Genomic DNA, 20,222 nt, shown 5'->3' with positions numbered 1-20,222 from the left:
TATGTGAGCTATATGGGTAGTAATTAGGTGTCCCTCCGTTCCACTCCCCCCCCCCCCCCCCCATATATATATGGTTTTATGGTTTTGAAATGAAAATGAATACATAAATAAATAAAATACTTGTAGCTTGGCTGTGTCTGACGGTCAATACGTTTTGAATCACAGAAAAGTTTTAGAATTTAATATCTCTATGCTTATTCCAGGTGAGAAACTCAGGAAGCACTAAAGTCAATTCATCAGCATGACAGCCAGGCAATTTGGTATTTTCAGAAGGAATGATCAGCATGGGTAGCTGCCATGATTCTCCTCTGACAGAGTTTGTTAGGAGCGCAGTTACACTGAGGGGTTAATTTACTAAACCTGGAGAGTGCAAAATCTGGTGCAGCTCTGCATAGAAACCAATCAACTTCCATAATTGAACAAGCTGAAGTTAGAAGCTGATTAGTTACCATGCACAGCTGCACCAGATTTTGCACTCTCCCGTCTTAGTAAATCAACCAGTGGCGACTGGTGCTGTATATTTTTGGGGGGGCAACAATCCCACGGCCAAACCCCCCCGGTCAACCCCACACTTTCCCCATCTAGGTCACGAGCAGCTTGGCTCCTTCCTGCGTCTCCTCTTCCTCTGCGTCTCGGGTTTCACTGCATCTTCCCTCCTTCCCTCGGCCAGTATGATTTGTTTAGCCTCTCAGGCTTCTTGATTGGCCCAGAGGAGAATCAGGTGTAAGGTATGGATGGACTTAGTAGATATAGGCAGTCAGCCCCACCATTAAAAGAAAGAGGAAGGCATATAGCGTAACCCGTATGGAAATTTTGATATATAAAAAGCAAAGGAAATACACTCACTTGTTTAGCAGTAAAATCAAGCACTTGTATAAAGAAGACAGTGGTCTCAGCATATCCTCCCGATGCGTTTCGACTTAGAAGTCATCATCTGGGGTGAGATGATGACTTCTAAGTCGAAACGCATCAGTTGGATATGCTGAGACCACTGTCTTCTCTTATACAAGCACTTGATTTTACTTCTAAACACGTGAGTGTATTTCCTTTGCTTTTCATGTATTAAAATTTCCATACTGAGTTACGCTATATGCCTTCCTCTTTCTTTTATTGGTGGGGCTGACTTCCTATATCTGCTGAGTCCATCCATACCTTACACCTGTTCGGAGGTCCATCTGGAGGTCATATCTGGATAGAGCATCCGATCCCCTTGGTATATTATACCACAAAGCTTGATTGACTCACTAGGTGTACACCTATTTGAGTTCAATCCCTCTGGCAAGCAGCTTCTGGTGTCTTTGGTGGTGGATCTACTATCAACTGTTATTATATCATACATATTTGAAGTTAAAGACTGTCACTATATCATATCCACATGTGGTTGAGGATTATCATCACACATGATTGAAGTTTGTCACTGACTTTTTTTGGACATCACACGTCCAAGTTCCTCTATTTATAGACATCACATGTCATAATAAAGGACTGCTTGGAGTATTTTTAAGCACATCATTTATTATTCACGTTTTTTGTACTCATATTATTTGTTATGTTTTATATGATCACATAAGCGCTGCACATTTCACCCAATTTGTCATTTTTGCAACTTTAGCCACTGCTGTGCTGGCTGCTTTAGTTTTTTCAATTTTTGTTTGATTTCTTTTATAGACAGCGCGGTATATATGTGTTTATAATCGAGAGGAGAATCAGGAAGACAATAGTGAATATTAATTTGCTATTGTGACACAATTGGGTGGGCTCAGGGCGCAGTGCTCTGCGCCCCCAGCCCACCCTTCGTGAAGCCAATTAGAGCCTCTGGCTGTAATAACTAGCTTCTAAAAAATAAAAACCCCATTGGAATCCATGCGTCCGGCGCCATGCATGTAGACTAGGGGCCAGGCGCATGTATTGGGGGGCTGGCGTCCCTAATTGACAGGCCGCCACTGAAATCAACCCCTATGTGTTGCTGTAGCATGTGCTAAAAAAGCACATTTTATCGTGTTTTACTTCAAGGAGCATTAGTGTGTGACTTTACAGTATATGTGTTGCAATCTGGTGCCTAATACATCTACAGAGTGTATTACAATGCACATGTGTATTAGCGCACCACAATTTACAGATGTGATGTGTGGGTGCATTGTAATTTGCTACAATTAAAAGTTGCATGTCCATTAAAACATGTATTCTAAGTAATTCAAAGGCTGCAACACAATTTAATGCATGTGTGGTGCATTTCCCGTGTGTTTCACACACGTTTGTAGCCACGGTCCCATTGACTTCTATTGGGTTGCATATTTTTGCCGCGTTTTCTGAAAATGTACAAAAAATACAGCATGCAGGACTTTTTGTGCATTTTCCGAAAATTCTGCTAAAATGTGCATCCTAATAGAAGTCTGCAGGATTGTTACTAAAACTTGGGTAAAGCACATAAAAGCTATGCATACACCAGCACTGCGGCCAAACTATAGCACACTACTGTGACCCTTGCCCAAGGCACTGTCACACTGATACACTTTTGAAGTCGTAAAATGCACCTTTCCAGCACAATAAAAGCTCATGCAAAATTGTTCCCTTTAAATTTTATCTGTTCACATCTCTGCTCTGCATTTTTAAAATTTAGGCGATACCCTTTATTGGCTAACTGAAGTTATTAAAGAGCTTTTGAGATAATTTAGATCCCTACTTTGGTCTTTATACATTTTTGAAAATGGTTCTGTAACATAAAGTTACAAGGAGTTAGCCAATTAAGCTATTACTTAAACTCCAAACTTTCTGCATTAATTAATGGATAACGGAATACAATACTTTACTACTGCAAAAGTATTTAATATAGCGAGCCAGTCGTCTAACATGTTCAGAAGGTCAGCAATAGCACCCTCATCTGAATGTTTTATAGAAATATCTTTGTAGAGTTAAACTGTAATTAACAAACTTTGTCACAAGAGGGCACTAAGGAACAAGCCATAGCATAAGGATAGTTTAGCAATTGGGAAGTAGCATGACTTTTGAATTTAGAAAATACAAACCTGTATGGCTCATACAGGATAATGGTGTTTCTTACAACATTAATTTAACTAGTAAAATCCAGAATAATTTTGCTTGCAAATTGTATTGTATGCCTATGCACTTAGATGATTCCAAACTATATATGATGCAGAATCATTTTTTTTTATATTATTAAGAAAACTATTTCCCCTGTGATAGCACCCCCACTCCCCCATGTACCTTATTCCTTGTTACCCTGGCAGCTTTACTCCTCTCACACTCCAGCCCCAGAATTTGGGCTGGGCCTCAAAGTCCTCACTTACAGGACCAAGTTCAGCTTTAGATAAGTAAAGCTATACAAGGTCAATAGAGCTGAAAAACAGCTAGTCGTATGGAAGTAAATGATGAATTTCTAGTAGCAATAACACAGTATTTGATAGATAATATATAGATATACCTAGTAACAAAATAATCACATCAACATCATTCCCAGGATTTCTTAGCAGATTGTCTGCTAGAATTACGAAGAAAGACATAAAGCCCTGGAACCCAACCTACTGCCTAAGGTCCATATTCAGACTTTTGGTATATGATGTGCAGCCCTCAGACCTCAGCAGTCTGTAGTGGAAACCAGTGGTGACTGGTGCTCAAAACTGAAAAAAAGTACCCCATCAATTGCAGCCTCACTGTGCCCATCAAATGCAGCCACTGTGCCCCATCAAATGCAGCCACTGTGCCCCATCAAATGCAGCCACTGTGCCCATCAAATACAGCCACTTGTGCCCATCATATGCAGCCACTTGTGTCCATCATATGCAGCCACTTGTGCCCCATCAAATGCAGCCACTTGTGCCCATCAAATGCAGCCACTTGTGCCAATCATATGCAGCCACTTGTGCACCATAAAATGCAGCCACTTGTGCCCATCAAATGCAGCCACTTGTGCCCATCATATGCAGCCACTTGTGCCCATCAAATGCAGCCACTTGTACCCATGAAATGCAGAAACTTGTGCCCATCATATGCAGCCATTTGTGTCCCATCAAATGCAGTCTCTTACGCTCCATCAAATGCAGCCACTTGTGCCCATCAAATGCAGCCACTTGTGCCAATCATATGCAGCCACTTGTGCACCATAAAATGCAGCCACTTGTGCCCATCAAATGCAGCCACTTGTGCCCATCATATGCAGCTACTTGTGCCCATCAAATACAGCCACTTGTGCCCATCAAATGCAGCCACTTGTACCCATGAAATGCAGAAACTTGTGCCCATCATATGCAGCCATTTGTGTCCCATCAAATTCAGTCTCTTACGCTCCATCAAATGCAGCCACTTGTACCCATCAAATGCAGCCACTTGTGCCAATCATATGCAGCCACTTGTGCCCCATTAAATGTAATGCATGAACCCCTGGTGGGAACATTGATTAGGGTAATGACATTGATCTCTCCTAGCCTCGTGTAATATGTTCCTAGTTTCATATTGTCTTCTGCAGCAAATCCCCAGCCAAAATGCAGCCACTGTGCCCATCAAATGCAGCCACTGTGCCATTCATTGCAGACACTGTGCCCCATCAAATGCAGCCACTGTGCCCATCAAATGCACCCACTGTGCTCCATCACATGCAGCCACTTGTGCCCATCATATGCAGCCACTTGTGACCCATCAAATGCAATGCATGAATCTATCCATTAGTCATATAGGGGGTGGTGTGATGGATGGATGCCCTTGCACCCTGAATGGATGGGCCGCCCCTGGTGGGAACATTGATTAGGGTAATGACATTGATCTGTCCTAGCCTCGTGTAATATTTTCCTAGTTTCATATTGTCTTCTGCAGCAAATCCCCAGCCAAAAATGTAGCATAAAATGCAAAAAAAATTAGTGCCGCTTCTAATACACCTTTAAAATTATTCAAACATAAAATGCATATATGACAATAAAATTCAAACACAAAAATAAAGTGTAGCAAAGAATTGCAGTGCTGTATACAAAACACATACTATACTTCATGCAGTGAGTGAGTGTAGCACAAATCTCCAGTACTATAAGCAGCAACATTATAATACATGATATGTTGCAGGTTCTTTGCTGACAGCTGAATGTAAAAAAAAAAGAATTGCTGTCAGCAATCGAAAAAAAAAACAACAAAAAAAAAAAAATGGTGTGGGTCCCCTCCCCCCCCAATCCATAGCAGGCCCTTTGGGTATGGTATAAAAAAATCTCAGCTCCCCCTCCGTCCGACAGTTCTTAACCACTTAAGGACCAGCCTCGTTTTGGATTTTAGGTGTTTACATGTTTAAAACCGTTTTTTTTGCTAGAAAATTACTTACCCTGTTTCCCCGAAAATAAGACAGTGTCTTATATTAATTTTTGCTCCCAAAGATGCGCTAGGTTTTATTTTCAGGGGATGTCTTATTCTTCAATGAAGAAGAATACCAGCACTGTTTACCAGTATTTCTTGTACTTTAGACCCTTCAGCAGAAAAGCAGTCACCCCCTAAAGTGACACACTGGATCAGAGGGGGGGGATTGAAATGGGGGATCACTTCAAATGACACAGGGGGGATCAGAGGGGGGAATCAATAAAAATGGCACAGGAGGATCAGAGGGGGGGGGGGATTACCATTTTAGTACCTCCTGTGCCATTTTGATTCCCCCCTTCTGATCCTCCTGTGCCGATTTGATCCCCCCCCCTCAAATCCACCATGTGTCATCTTAAGTAATTTTAAGTCCCCCTCCCCCACCCCTGTGCCAGTGGACAGTTTAGTCTCTCCCCCCTCCCACCTTCACCAGACATCATCTCCTCACCTCAGTCACCCCTGTGGCGGCGAGATTCCACACAATGTGCCCAACTCCTGTGCCTGGCAGCGGCGGCGCGGGCTCTCTGACGGGCGACGTTCCCCTGTGCAACATCAGGGACTTCACTCATCATCCAGAGAGCCCGCCGCAGCTCACTGATTTAAAGAGACCTCGCACTGCCTGAACAGCTGCGGCCAATCAGTGAGCTGCACGGCGGCGCCTGCCGCTACGGTCCAGAGTCAGACGCCTTATTATCGTGTGGATGCCTTATTATCATTGGATGTCTTATTATCGGGGAGGTCTTATTATCGGGGAGGTCTCATTATCAGGGGGATGCCTTATATTACAACGAGAGGCAAAACTGGAAGTAGGCCTTATTTTCGGAGGATGTCTTACTTTCGGGGAAACACGGTAGAACCCCCAAACATTATATATGTTTTTTTTCTAACACCCTAGAGAATAAAATGGCGGTCGTTGCAATACTTTTTTTTGCACCGTATTTGCGCAGCGGTCTTATAAGCGCACTTTTTTTTTTTTTAATTCCCTTTTTTGAATAAAAAAATAAGACACCAGTAAAGTTAGCCCAATTTATTTTTATATTGTGAAATATAATATTACGCCAAGTAAATTGATACCCAACATGTAATGCTTCAAAATTGCGCCCGCTCGTGGAATGGCGTCAAACTTTTACCCTCAAAAATCTCCATAGGCGACGTTTAAAAAATTCTACAGGTTTCATGTTTTATGTTACAGAGGAGGTCTAGGGCTAGAATTATTGCTCTCGCTCTACCGGTCGCGGCGATACCTCACATGTGTGGTTTGACCACCGTTTTCATATGCGGGCGCTACTCGTGTATGCGTTCTCTTCTGCGCGCAAGCTCGCCGGGACGGGGGGTTTTTTAAAAATTGTATTTATTTTTTTTTTTTTACATTATTTTATTTATTTTTACACTGTTTTAAAAAAATTGTGTCACTTTTATTCCTATTACAAGAAATGTAAATTTCCCTTGTAATAGAAAAAAGCATGACAGGACCTCTTAAATATGAGATCTGGGGTCAAAAAGACCCCAGATCTCATATTTACACTAAAATGCAATAAAAAAAAAAAAAGTAATTTAAAAAAATGACATTGAAAAAAATATGCCCTTAAGAGGCATGGGCGGAAGTGACGTTTTGACGTCGCTTCCGCCCAGCAGTGTCGTGGAAACGAGTGGGCATCATCTTAACCTCTCTCGTCTCCAGGCACAGGAGGGAGATGGATGCGATCGCCTCCGCCGCTACCGACGGCTCCGGTAAGTGGTGGAGGGAACCGGAGGGGGGCCCTCTCCTGGAACTGATAAAAGTGATCTTGCGGCGAATCTGCTGCAGGGACCACTTTTATCAGAAAGCGGACCGCCGCACGAAAACGGGGATACCGGGGTTATGGCAGCTAGCTGCTGCCATAACAACGATATCCCCCTTCAAAGTTTGGACGTACATCGGCGTGAGGTGGTCCGGAAGTGGTTAAATAACTAAGGGGCGGTGCCACCCAGTGACATCACCAGGTGGCCCCACCCCATGTGATGTCATTGACCCAGCATGCCCACTCTCAATATTGCCCAACACTAAGAATCCATAGAGAGAACATTCCTCATAGTGCAGCAAGTTTTTTTTCAAAATGGACAACATTTTTAACACAGAGGTATTGCATGTACATTTTCAGGGTGTCCGAGAGGCACTTCCTCCCACTTAGTAACCAGGTATGCACGCCTCGTAACCAACCTTGCCAGTGTGCGCTCCAAATCCCAGAAGTGACGTGGGGACAAAGGGAGAAATTTCAACAGTGACATGCCTCAAAGCATTTCGCACATCCGTGCGGAAGACGCGTGGATGTGCGATATGCATTGAGACACGTTGCTGTTGTCATTTCTCCCTGTCATCATTTCCGGACAATATTGAGAGTGGATTAGCATTGGAGCAAGTGAGGTACTGAGTCCATCATATCCATCCCATCCATCCCATGCTGGATTGTGTCTGCAAAGTGTCAGTAGGCCTTTGGGCCATTTACTGTTGGTGAGTGAGCATAAGTGGTGGAAGCACTCTGGTTGCATGTAATAGAAGAACTTACCATTCACTCTACAGCACGATGTTTGGGTTGTTATTCTATTTTAATTTATGGAATTTTTATATATTTTATCAGTGGTGGCCCATCCATATGGGCGCAGGGGCATGCATCCAGCCCCCTAATCTACATGCAGGGCGCCAGACGCATGGATTCCAATAGGTTTTTTTTTTTTTTTTAGAAGCACGGGAATAGAGCCAGAGGCTCTAATAGGCTTCAAAAAAGCCCTGAGCCCACCCAGTTGTGTGACAATAGCAAATAGATTTTTACTATTGTCTTCCTGATTCTCCTCCCGGCCAATCAGAAAGCGGGTCCTGAGACCCGTCACCTTATTGGCTGAGAGAAGAAGCGATCCTATTGGCTGCCTAGTAGTAGAAGGGAGGAGACGCAAGGGAAGCTGCCGTGAAGCACCAGGAGGAGGAGATGCAGGGCAAAGCCGCCGCCCGGAGGAAGCACTGCCCTTGACCTAAATGGGGTAAGTGTGGGGCTGGTGACTGACCGGGGGAGTGGATTATTTGCCGCCCCCCCAAAAGAATATACCACTAGCTGCCACTGTATTTGATGCACATTATTGCTTTATTGCTTTGTTGCCATTGGTTTAACTAAAAGTAATAAGGAGTAGCTCCTTCCTTATATATATATATATATATATATATATATATATATATATATATATATATATATATATTCCTTTATAAGGCCAGCAGCTGGACATTTCAAATAGCAAGGCTAGGCCAACACTTTCTAGCTTTTTTCAATAGAACACTGAGAGTGCACTAGGTATTTATAATGAACCAGATCCTCCCATTCAGATTAAGAGCCAGTTCACACCAGAAGATGCGGGTTCTTGTCCTATCCTACATGCTCCTGTGTGGGGTGCAGTTTTGACAGCCCATTCATTTGTGATGCACACAAAAAAAATTGTGTTAACACAAAAGAAGTAGATATTTCTGGGATAGGGCTTTTTAAGGTATACTGGTAATCCTGGTTTGTACAGCACTGTCTGACCAGGTTCAGAGGGTATCCCAGGGAAGCTATGTAAGTATATAGATTCCAATATTCAACATATGTTGAACATTGGAATCAGTGTCCATTTTAATACAGACCAAGTAGAATGTTGCTTTGTAATATCTTTCCATAAAAAGAAACAGGTTTTGTCATTAACGCAAGTGAAGCAAAGGAAAACCCACCTCATGTTATTTGAAACATGCTGAAATGCCAGCTTCTGCCTTGCTGATGAAGTATTTTTTCTATATTTACAGGAAAGTTGTGGATCTTACAAAAAGGAGATTTGGGATTCCAATTGACAGGATTGGCATGAACCGCCTTGCTAATGCCAGAGGCTAAAGATTTCTATTGTAAGTCTATTTCAATTACTTTGCTACCACTAATTGCACAAAATATATACAGTATGCAAATAAACAATATAATCTTTATATAAAAGTGAAAACATGCATTGGAAAAAAAAGCAAATGCTGTTTTATGGCTAATGTAGGGAAGGATTGCTATTTTAAAACTATAGTTGTCCATATGTGTACATAGTGCAAAGGTCAAGAGATGTAATGCTTTCAATATTGTTCCACTGAACCTCTTAATAAGTTGCATTTACAAAATAAACCAACCCTGTGAGCAATGGGGAAAGAGGTGTGTGATGCAGGTATGTACCAGCCTGCAATAGGACCAGGTGGTAGGTACAACACCAGGGAGAAAAACTGCTTTCTTTATTGTCCATTAGGAGACACAGGAATTCTTAAACAGTCAGTTTATACTGCCAGAGTTTGGGATACTGGCAAACAAAATACCCTAAACGAGCCCTGATATGCTTTCATTTTTTTTGCTGTGTACTAAGAGGTTGAATACTTTTTCCTTAGCTCAGCTGAGAAAAAGTCTATATTTTTGCCATCCTTTTTATTCTTATGTTTGCATGTTATTTTTTTTTCCTTCAGTCAAGTTACTCAGTACACTGTAGATATTTTTTTTCGTCGATGACTTCAATCAATACTTCAAAATCCATTGCTTAAACTAGTCTCTGCACAGCAACTATCCTGACCAGTGAGTCCTCAGCAACAGCCTTGGAGACCATACCCAGACCCCACTGGACTGGAAGATTGTGGAGCTAGATTGGAATGTGACCAGATGGCACTGGGCTCTGCATTGTAGCACTTTCCAGACCTTTTGCATTGTGTTGGTTCCAAGCTAGGATGCAGCTTCTAGTGTACCCCAGTCACTGAGGATTTATGTAAATGTGACCAGATGGCACTGGGCTCTGCATTGTAGCACTTTCCAGTCCTTTTGCATTGTGTTGGTTCCAAGCTAGGATGTAGCTTCTAGTGTACCCCAGTCTTTGAGGATTTACGTCGTTTGGACTGAAGTACCAGGAGCTACTTCACAGTTGTCATTGTTAGGCACCATTTTAAAATTTCTGCCACCACCAATGGCTAAGGCTCAGCGAGATCATCTGTAGGGTGGAGTGTTGTGTGCACATGCTCCACACTCCTTCTCCTGACAATCAGCCTAAGACAAAGACAAAGTACCATCCCAATACTGTTCCTGCTTCTGAGGCAGTTCATGGAGCTTCTAGTCTCTGTTCTTGTTTCACTGTCCGCCACAGTGGTTTGGTCACCTCTAAGATAATGCAGGGCTTTGCATCAATTTGGGCTTGGTAGTTTTCTGCTACCCAGAGTAATGTGTCTTTTTAAAGTCACACAGGGGACAGTCCTGTTGCAACAGGGGTTGATCTTTCCACATACCCAGAAAGAACCAATGCCTGTAATCTAGATCCTGGGACCCCTATTTTTTATAGGGTTTTCCCCATCAGAGTCTTCTGTAGCCCATTATGTCCACTTCAGCTTTTTTTTTTCCTGGTTTTTTGCACAATAAATGGAACAATATGTTCGGAGAGCCACAAAGTGCATCCCTATTCCATCTATAGCAAAATTGCTACTAAGCCTTATTCTAAGTGTTCCTGAGGGCCCTATTATTCAAAGTCCTCAGGAGGATCAGCCTGCTGTTCTAGACCTGGGGTCTTTTAAAGTTTCTTTGGGTGCAAAGACCTTCCCAATGCAATTGGTATTTAACAAGGACTGAAAACAACCTATAAAATAATGGACCTCTTCAGACAATTTATGCAGGGAGGTTTTAAGGGAATTTGTGGCCTCTGCCCACTGTAGACACTCTTAACAAGCATAAAACAGATTACTGGCATTCTTACCCTTACTTAGGTCACAGTTTGAATTAACTGGAGTGACCCTCCATCCTCTGTTGGTGGTAACTTTGATATGTAAGACCATATTACTATGGAACAAATCACTTAATGCAGACCCTCTCCATCACAACGACAAACTCTGTTGCCCTGGAGCTTCTGGAACAAGTGTCTGGAGCCGTGCTCTTCAGCTGTGATAACCTCATGAAAGCATCTAAACTTGTGTCTCAAATGGAGGTGAAATCTGCTCACAGGCCTCATAGGCATAGGATTCTTTAGCTATGTGTCCAGAACACCAATGATATACCCAAGGAACACCTGATTTACCTGCCCTTTTAGGAGAAGGCATCTCTTTGGATCTGCCCTTGACAATGTTATTCCTTATGCTGCTCTTGGTCAGACTGTGTGCCTGCCTCAATGGAGGAGATCTTTGGGATTAACCCCATCCTTCATCTTCTACTAAAGTAGTACCTGATGGATGGCCAGAGTCTGCCCCCCCCCCCCCCCCAAGCCACAGAGCACAAAGTCAGAAGTCCTTTGAATCATCTGCTCAGCCTTTTGCATTCACCTCCCTCCCTGCCCCTCTTCAGCCTGGTGGTATTACTGCACCTCATTGTGCATCTTTCTAGGTTTATTTGGGTTCCCTATACCCTGTGATCTCTAAATTCCTACTCTGGTAGAAGCCTTTCCTTGGAAATTGTATCCTACTGGAATTGGCACTTCTCCCCACAAAGAAGTTGTTGGGGAAATAAATAAGAAGAGATTACCTTCAGAGAAAATCAATAGTTGATCAGAAGATGATGACTGCTGAAATTGAATATATAGCTCAACTTATCCTATAAAAGTCTGCAACTCAAAATTGGATGCCAATACACAGGCTTGGGAGATGGTAGAGAGTAGGGCCCAACTCGGGCAAAGAAATAGTTTAATATTATGAGGCTGATTTGCTAAAAAAGTTGACTATCTTTACATAATAAATAATGTGAATATTTACTCCAACTATCCAATCATGTGAAAAGAAATTTCCTGTTTACTTATTTAATCTGCAATTAATTGGATAATTAAAGTGAATATTCAGTTTATTGTGTGAAGTCTCTCAACCCCTTAAGGACTTACGTTGATGGGCTATTGTTCACTTTAAACAGGTTTTGCATTCCCATATAGTACATATCTATGGAAATGTGAAATCCACCTAAAGCAGCTTAAATGAAGATCAGGAGGAGGACAGCAACAGGACAAATGCACCTTTCAATGAATTTTGAATGATCTCAGAAGCTTCTCAAACTGATACCTTCAACACCAGCATGAAGCCCATTGACACAGGTCCTTATGTCTATAGTTGCCTATATATCTCTGTATCTACTGCAATATCTCGAGTGATTTTGTTTCCTTTTTTCTATAAACAAAAAAAGAAAAGATTACTGATATGCCACAAATGCTTTACAACAAGTACTTTAGAAGGTCTCAAGTGATCATTATGTTTTGGGAATAAAGCCGTATATTTGCCAACTGTTGCAAGCAATGTTGGGATCAGTTATATATTGTATATTGATAAGGCAACCTCAAATTTGTAATGATTGAAACAAAATGATTTACTATTTTGCTTGTTCTTCTATTTTTTGGCAGATATGTATACCCTGGGTGATATATGATACATCACGGATGCCACAAAGACACTTCTGATATCTTACAGGACTCCAATTCCTGATTTCTGCTACAGTGATTAATGAATTGACCATCTATAAATCTATTTCACATCCACTGTCAAAACAATAATAGATCCAATCCATCAGGTCAGATCTTTTTACAGTCAGGGTGTGTCTTGCTTAGACCACAGGGTGTACGTGTAATACCGCACATCCTAGTGATCTGACAATTGCTGGGTTTCTGTTTAAATTTGATTTCCGTGAAATAACATTTCATTTGTGACTGAAAATTTGTCCTGCATATAGAAGAATGCACTTTTTTGTTGTGTACAGTAGTTTTGCCAGTCCCCACTAAACAAAACAGACCATTTACTCTTTGGGTATCCACTCCTTCCTACCCCTATAATATAGCACAGCATAATATTTAGGAAATAAAAATGTACATGAAGTCTTTGATATGCAAGTATAAATGTAGAAATTGCAAGTTTCTTATTTTCTCATTTAATGAACATATGCATAGAATCCTGTAAATGATTAAGTACATATGTATACATATAAACATGTACAAATGTTTTGTCAGGTAACAGTCTGTCTCATGTGAAAATCCTTTACAGGCATGGCCAAAAATATTGGCACCCCTGCATTTCTGTAAGATAATGCACCACTTCACCCAGAATTCCTAAACATTTACAAATGTTTAGGCATTCTCATGTTTATTTCTTTTGTTTGTATTGGTATGACACAGAAAAAGTAGAGAAACAAAAAGCCAAATCCGACACATTCCATGCAAAACTCCAAAGGTGGACTGGACAAAATTATTGGCACCCTCAATTTAATATTTGGTAGCACACCCCTTGGAAAAAATAACTGAAATCAGTCGCTTCCAGTAACCATCAATGGGTTTCTTACACCTCTCCACTGGAATTTTGGACCACTCTTCTTTCGCCAACCTCTCCAGGTCTCTCAGATTGAAAGGGCTCCATTCCCAACTGCTGTTTTGAGATCTCTCCACAGGTGGACTTATTGCTGGCAAGTTCAGTACTTTCCAGCACTTTGTCTTAAACTATTTTAGGGTGCTTTTTGACATGTGCTTTGGGTCATTGTCCTGTTGTAAGACCCAGGACCTCTGACAGAGACACAACTTTCTGACACTGGGCCCTACATTGCACCCCAGAATTCTTTGTTAGTCTTCAGATTTCATAATACCATGCACACGGTCAATACATCCAGTAAACCTCCACCATGTTTGACTGTAGGGACTGTATTCTTTTCTTTAAAGGCCTCATTTCTATTTCTGAAAACTGTAGAATGATGGGCTTTACCCAAAAGCTGTAATTTTGTTTTATCTGTCCACAGCACATTCTCCCAAAATGAATTAGGCTTTCTCAGGTATGTTTTGGCATACTCCAATCTGGCTTTTTTTTAATCTTTCTGTGTCAGCAGTGGGGTCCTCCTTGGTCTCCTACCATAACCTTCCTTTTTCACTCAGATGGCGATGTATAGTGCGAGCTGACACAGTCGTACCCTGTGCCTGAAGGTCAGCTTGAATTTGTCTGGAAGTTGTTCGAGGTTCTTTATCCACCATTCAAACAATTCTTTGTTGCAATCTTTGATCTATTTTTTCTCTTTCGTCCACGTCCAGGGAGATTAGCTACAGTGCCATGGGCTGTAAACTTCTTGACAATGTTGCACAGAGTGGACACAGGAACATTAAGATCTCTGGCGATAGACTCGCAACCTTGAGATTGTCCATGCCTTTCCACAATTTTTGTTCTCAAATCCTCAGACAATTCTTTGCTGCTCTTTCTCTTCTCAGTGCTATGTGTGGCACACAGAGACACACAACAGACAGGTTGAGTAAATTTTTCACCATCTTAACTGGTTACCGGTGTGATTCCTATATTGTTGGCACCTGTAACTGATACAGGTGAGTTTTTAATTACAAATTACAGGAGCATTACAAACATGGAATGCAAGGATTTCTTATAATTTTGAGAAGGTGCCAATAATTTTGTCCAGTCCATTTTTGGAGTTTTGCATAGAATGTGTTAGATTTGGCTTTTTGTTTCTCCACTTTTTTGTGTCATACCAATACAAACAAAAGAAATAAACACGAGAATGCCTAAACATTTGTAATTGAAACAGTTTTCTGGGGGAAGTGGTGCCTTATCTGACAGAAATGCAGAGGTGTCAATATTTGTGGCCGTGACTGTATAAAGTCTGAGTAAAGTCTAGGCTGACTGTGAGTTTGAGTAAATTCAATTTGACCAGTAGCTGCACTTTTCTTCTTTTCATTTTTCAGAACATACATATTAAGACCTTATATACTTTTTTAGTTGTGGAACTGATTACCCAACATGCCCTTCAATTCAATGTAATACTGTAATGAGAAAAGTATCCTTAACCAATACCCTTAATAATGCTGTAGTTTTAAAACAGATAGGTATATCTGGCATCTATATTTTTCACAAAATAATTTACAGCAGGATTAAATGTGTGCATAATAACATACTTAAGCAGTGGATACAGAACTGATGATGAACAAAGTGTAGTGAACTGTAGAATTTAAATGAAAGTGGTTGTAAACCTCAGACATGAAATATGAACAAAGCATATTTCTTTATAGTGTGTACTTATCTCCATTAAGAGCACTAAGTGTCATTTCTGTTTGCTGCTTTGTACATTTGCTATTAGCATGAATGACTTCTGACAAGTTTTCCTGACACCAAGGTGACAGGGGAGGGACCTTCAGCTGTGCAAAGGGGGGGTGTCCTTTCCCTCCAATCAGCTGTTGGAGCTCTCCTCACTGAGCTCTGCAGAGTGTGACTTCACTCTCCACCCCCTTTTTTCTTAACACTAATGCCCCGTACACACGGTCGGATTTTCCGACGGAAAATGTGCGATCGGAGCGTGTTGTCAGACATTCCGACCATGTGTGGGCTCCATCGGACATTTTCCATCGGATTTGCCGACACACAAAGTTTGAGAGCAGGCTATATAATTTTCCGACAACAAAATCCGATCGCGTCAATTCCGACCGTGTGTGGCCAGTTCCGACGCACAAAGTGCCACGCATGCTCAGAAGAAATTCTGAGACGGAACAGCTCAGTCTGGTAAAATGAGCGTTCAGAATGGATACAGCACTTTCGTCACGCTGCAATGTTTTAAATAGTTTAATACAGCGCACTCTGTTCATCTTTATTATGTGAGAAGAATGAAGTAGTTTTGCTGCTCATATTCACACAGACTTCTCACAAACTTCTTTCTTTATTCTTTATCGGGATTCCCTCAATATATTTGGATTTGTTACATCTGACCAATTTTTTTTGGTTTTTAATTTTTTGAAATTTTTTTTCAAGGCTGTTTAATTGTTTTTTTTGGGCTGTTTTTTTTTTATTTGAAAAAGGTTTTACACATTGTCTGGCATATTGATAGCCTCCATACCCGCAAAGAATTCAAGGTATCTTAGCCGGACAAAACGGGCACTCAGGGGGGGCAAGCCAGGATGGCCACTTTCAAGCGCCGTCAGGGTTGGTTCATTTTGAATTCCGGCCTCAGGCACAACTGAGCCAGCACAGTTGGCAGAATGTTGCCGTAAAAAGTTGTGTAGAACACAGCACACCAGGATAATGTGATTCAGTTTGTACTCTGCCATATGTATGGGTATAAGAAATAGGCGGAACCGGCTGGCCATGATTCCAAATGTGTTCTCCACCACTCTGCTGGCTCTGGCCAGCCGGTAATTAAAAACTCTATGGTCCAGGGTGAGGGTCCTCATCGGGAATGGCCACTTAAGATGGTCACCCAGCGCAAAAGCTTCATCCTCAACAAAGACGAATGAGAGTCCTTCCACATTGTCTTCTGGAGGTGGCAAGTCCAAGCTGCCATTCTGGAGATGCCTGTAGAACTCCGTCTGGGCGATGACTCCACCATCGGACATCCGGCCATTCTTCCCCACATCCACATACAGAAATTCATAAGTAGCCGACACCACCGCCAACATCACAATACTATTGAACCCCTTATAATTATAATAGTACGACCCCGAGTTGGGTGGTGGGATGATATGGACATGTTTCCCATCAATTGCCCCTCCGCAGTTAGGAAAGTCCCACCGCTGGGCAAAGTGGGAGGCCACAGTCTGCCATTCCTGTGGCGTGGAAGGAAACTGTGGAGTAAAATGAAAAAAAAATTAGTCTTTTTGCACATAAACATGGAAAGCAGATTAGACACAAACATTCTTGGCCAACATCAAGATAGCATTTATTTATGGGAATTTTTAAAGACCAAAGTATAAGGTACACCTATCAGATTCCCCCTCCCCCCCTCTCATGGGTCATTTCTAACATTATAGGGGGGGCAACTCTTGGACAGGTAACCCTCTCCACTTCATTGAGAGATGAATGCCTATATAATGTGTATTACTTTGAACAGACCCTCCTTAGTTACACTATTGACAGCCCACTGGACGGGTCAGAAGTGTCACAATACAAAGATATATATACACACTCTACACATTTTAGCACATTTGGACATTCTGCTATTACCTATCAAGATTATAACAGGATACCCAAACTTTAAACAGTACCATTTGAAAGTATGCAGGCAGGCCCTTGCACTACATGCTTTGGGTAATTCATCCATAATGGGTATAGTGTGTATGGGTTTGGCAAAGTCAGCAGATAGATGATTGAGGATAGATAGAGAATTAGTATCAGCTGACTTAGCAGTTGGGGGGAGGGAGGGTTCAAAATGATTTGGGGACCCCAAAAAAAGCCTCTGGCACTCTGCCTGAATTTAAAGCACAAATCACATTTCAAAACATTTTTTAGGGGTGTTTGGGGTAAAGGACTACTATGGGGCTGATAAAATACATTATTAAGTGACTACATGAGGTGAATATAGGGCCAGGAGACCATGCTGGGGAGGTAAGTGAAGGCAAATATGTATGAAGGACAACAAAAATAATGACATAAAAATCCAGCATGCATGAGGACAAAGGGGACATTCACAGCATATTATAATCATGGTAATTAGGTAATGAAAGAAACACAATATATTAGCAAACATTATATACAATAAAATGTGATATTAAAGGATAAAAATCTTACCTTAATATACTCCTTCTGCAGGACCTGGATGATGGCAGAACAGGTCTCTGGGATAATGATCCCCAGAGCCTGGGGGGAGATGCCTGTCGAGAACTTCAAGTCCTGCAGGCTTCTCCCCGTCGCCAAGTACCGCAGGGTGGCGACGAGCCTCTGCTCCGGAGTGATGGCTTGCCTCATGCAGGTATCCTGCCTGCTGATATAGGGGGCCAGCAAAGCCAACAAACGGTGAAATACGGGGTCCGTCATCCGGAGAAAGTTCCTGAAATCATCAGGATTATTCTCACGGATCTCACGGAGCAAAGGCATATGACAGAACTGGTCACGCTGAAGCAACCAATTCTTGGTCCATGAACTCCTCCCCACCCTGTTCATGGACTGGACTTGTCAAGGTCAGGACCCCAACACCAAGCCCCCGCACAGCACGAACTCTACGAGGAGTATGTATACGCAACATGGCTAGAAAACGGTCGGCTGCTCAGAACGAAGTAATAGAACGCACTGAAGAACAGCAAGGCCTGTGAAGAGCGACCTAAAAAACAGTAACAAACGAACAAGAACAGAATGACAAAGTCACGCGTAGCTTGCTTGCACGCACTGAAGAGCAGATACAAACCCACAAGCACAAACTGAATAGCAGAAAACGATATGAAAACCACGAGTCTGAAAAAGCGCAACCAAACTTTTACTAACACGAGATTAGCAAAAGGAGCCCAAAGGGTGCCGCGCTAGGTTCTGAACTGGCCTTTTCTAGTCTCGTCGTACCTGGTGTACGTCACCGCGTTCTTAGTGAGCGGAAATTCTGACAACTTTGTGCGACTGTGTGTATGCAAAACAAGTTTGAGCCAACATCCGTTGGAAAAAATCCATGGATTTTGTTGTCGGAATGTCCGATCAATGTCCGATCGTGTGTACGGGGCATTAGACAAACATTTTAAATTCAGGACTTTGAATGGCTGTAGAGAAGAGAATACCGTAGATAAATAGGTACAACTTATGTAGGAGGATTTGTTTAATCTCCGTGTAGCACTTGAGGCCAATCACTTTACTGGGTATATGTAAAGGTTTACAACCACTTTAAATGCAGCAACCAGATGCAACAGATCAGTAGTGGAAATTAAAACCAAATGTGGATTTGAGACAGGATATTGTTTGCTCTGTGTCTCAAACCCCTCTGTCCTCCACCTTACAACCAGCAGAGTAATTAGAGATGGCTGCATATTACAAGATTTACAGAGATTCTTATGACTCCTCTGCACAGCCCCTATATCCCATCCACCCCCAGTTCTGATGCTGTATCTATTCGTAGCTTTCCAGAGGTAGCTAGACAAAAACAAACAAAAATGTAACTATATTTTGTTGCATTCTCCACTTTTTTACCTTAACTGTACAGGTACCCTATGGTGAACATGGCCCACGGCTATTACACTTTACATCTTTATTACTCTTTAGTACTGCTTTGTTGTTTAAAGTTTTAATATGAATGTAAGTGAGTGGAAAGAAGAAATGGATAAAAATGTTGCTGTCATACTACAATGCATAATAATCAGTGTTCATATTAACTAATATATGGCCAGGATATTCATCCTGTATACATGCCTAGTATGGTGGTGTTTATCACTTTAGTGTGCCATATTGTAAAACTCTAGGGTTCCACAAATGCCAATTCTGGAATGGAATTGGAATTTCCCATCATATTGTCCTTAAACCAAGCATGGGTTTTGCATGAGGAAAAATCCAGTAAAATCCATATCAATTTCTCAATACTAGTATGTATGTACAAAAACACATATATAACTTTTCACATATATCACAAACTCTTGTAGATTACCCTTTTAAATGCTTATTTAATAAAGTAGTGCAAAGTGCCATATGTGGTAAAACATTAAGGTACTGCAGAGGTTACAGTAGTATAAAATTGTCCAGAAGTTTGACCATTTTAATAGCAATTTTTGGCCCACATTTATTAAAGGCACTGAGCACAGGTTTTGGTTTTATTAAAGAAATACAATACAGATGATGACACAAAAGACACAAAAAAGCAGTTTAACTTAAAAGACACTAACAACCCTATCGCCTTAACAATAAAAAAAATAAATATATCCCCAAAATAAATGAAAATCCCACAATAAAACCCAATGAAACAAGGAAAGTCTTTTTGCAAAAAAAAAAGACATTTAATAAAAGAAAAGAAAAGACCTCATCAAAAAATAAATAAAAAGACAATATACTGTATGCCTCAAATAAATTAAAACTGCTAAATACTGCCATCCTCAAAATATTATGGACAGGGCAGCAACTAAAGGTGATTGCTGACCACAAAATAAAATGAAAGGCAAAAAAGCTCTCAATATAAAAAAGAAGGCAAAAAAGGGGT

At 41.4% G+C, this 20,222-nt stretch overlaps 1 protein-coding gene across 1 annotated transcript in view; it reads left to right on the top strand.

Moving 5' to 3' along the window:
- Window positions 1–9,236, top strand: part of OSTN (osteocrin) — a 30,277-nt gene extending 21,041 nt beyond the window's left edge. The window contains exon 3 of the mRNA XM_073629100.1: window positions 9,152–9,236. Within this exon, the coding sequence (XP_073485201.1) occupies window positions 9,152–9,236 (85 nt within the window). The remainder of the gene's footprint in view (window positions 1–9,151) is intronic.
- The last annotated feature ends 10,986 nt before the right edge of the window (window positions 9,237–20,222 follow it).

Source organism: Aquarana catesbeiana, linkage group LG04, assembly GCF_042186555.1.
Source record: "Aquarana catesbeiana isolate 2022-GZ linkage group LG04, ASM4218655v1, whole genome shotgun sequence".
NCBI lineage: Eukaryota > Metazoa > Chordata > Amphibia > Anura > Ranidae > Aquarana > Aquarana catesbeiana.
This window is presented reverse-complemented; position numbering and strand designations above follow the sequence as displayed.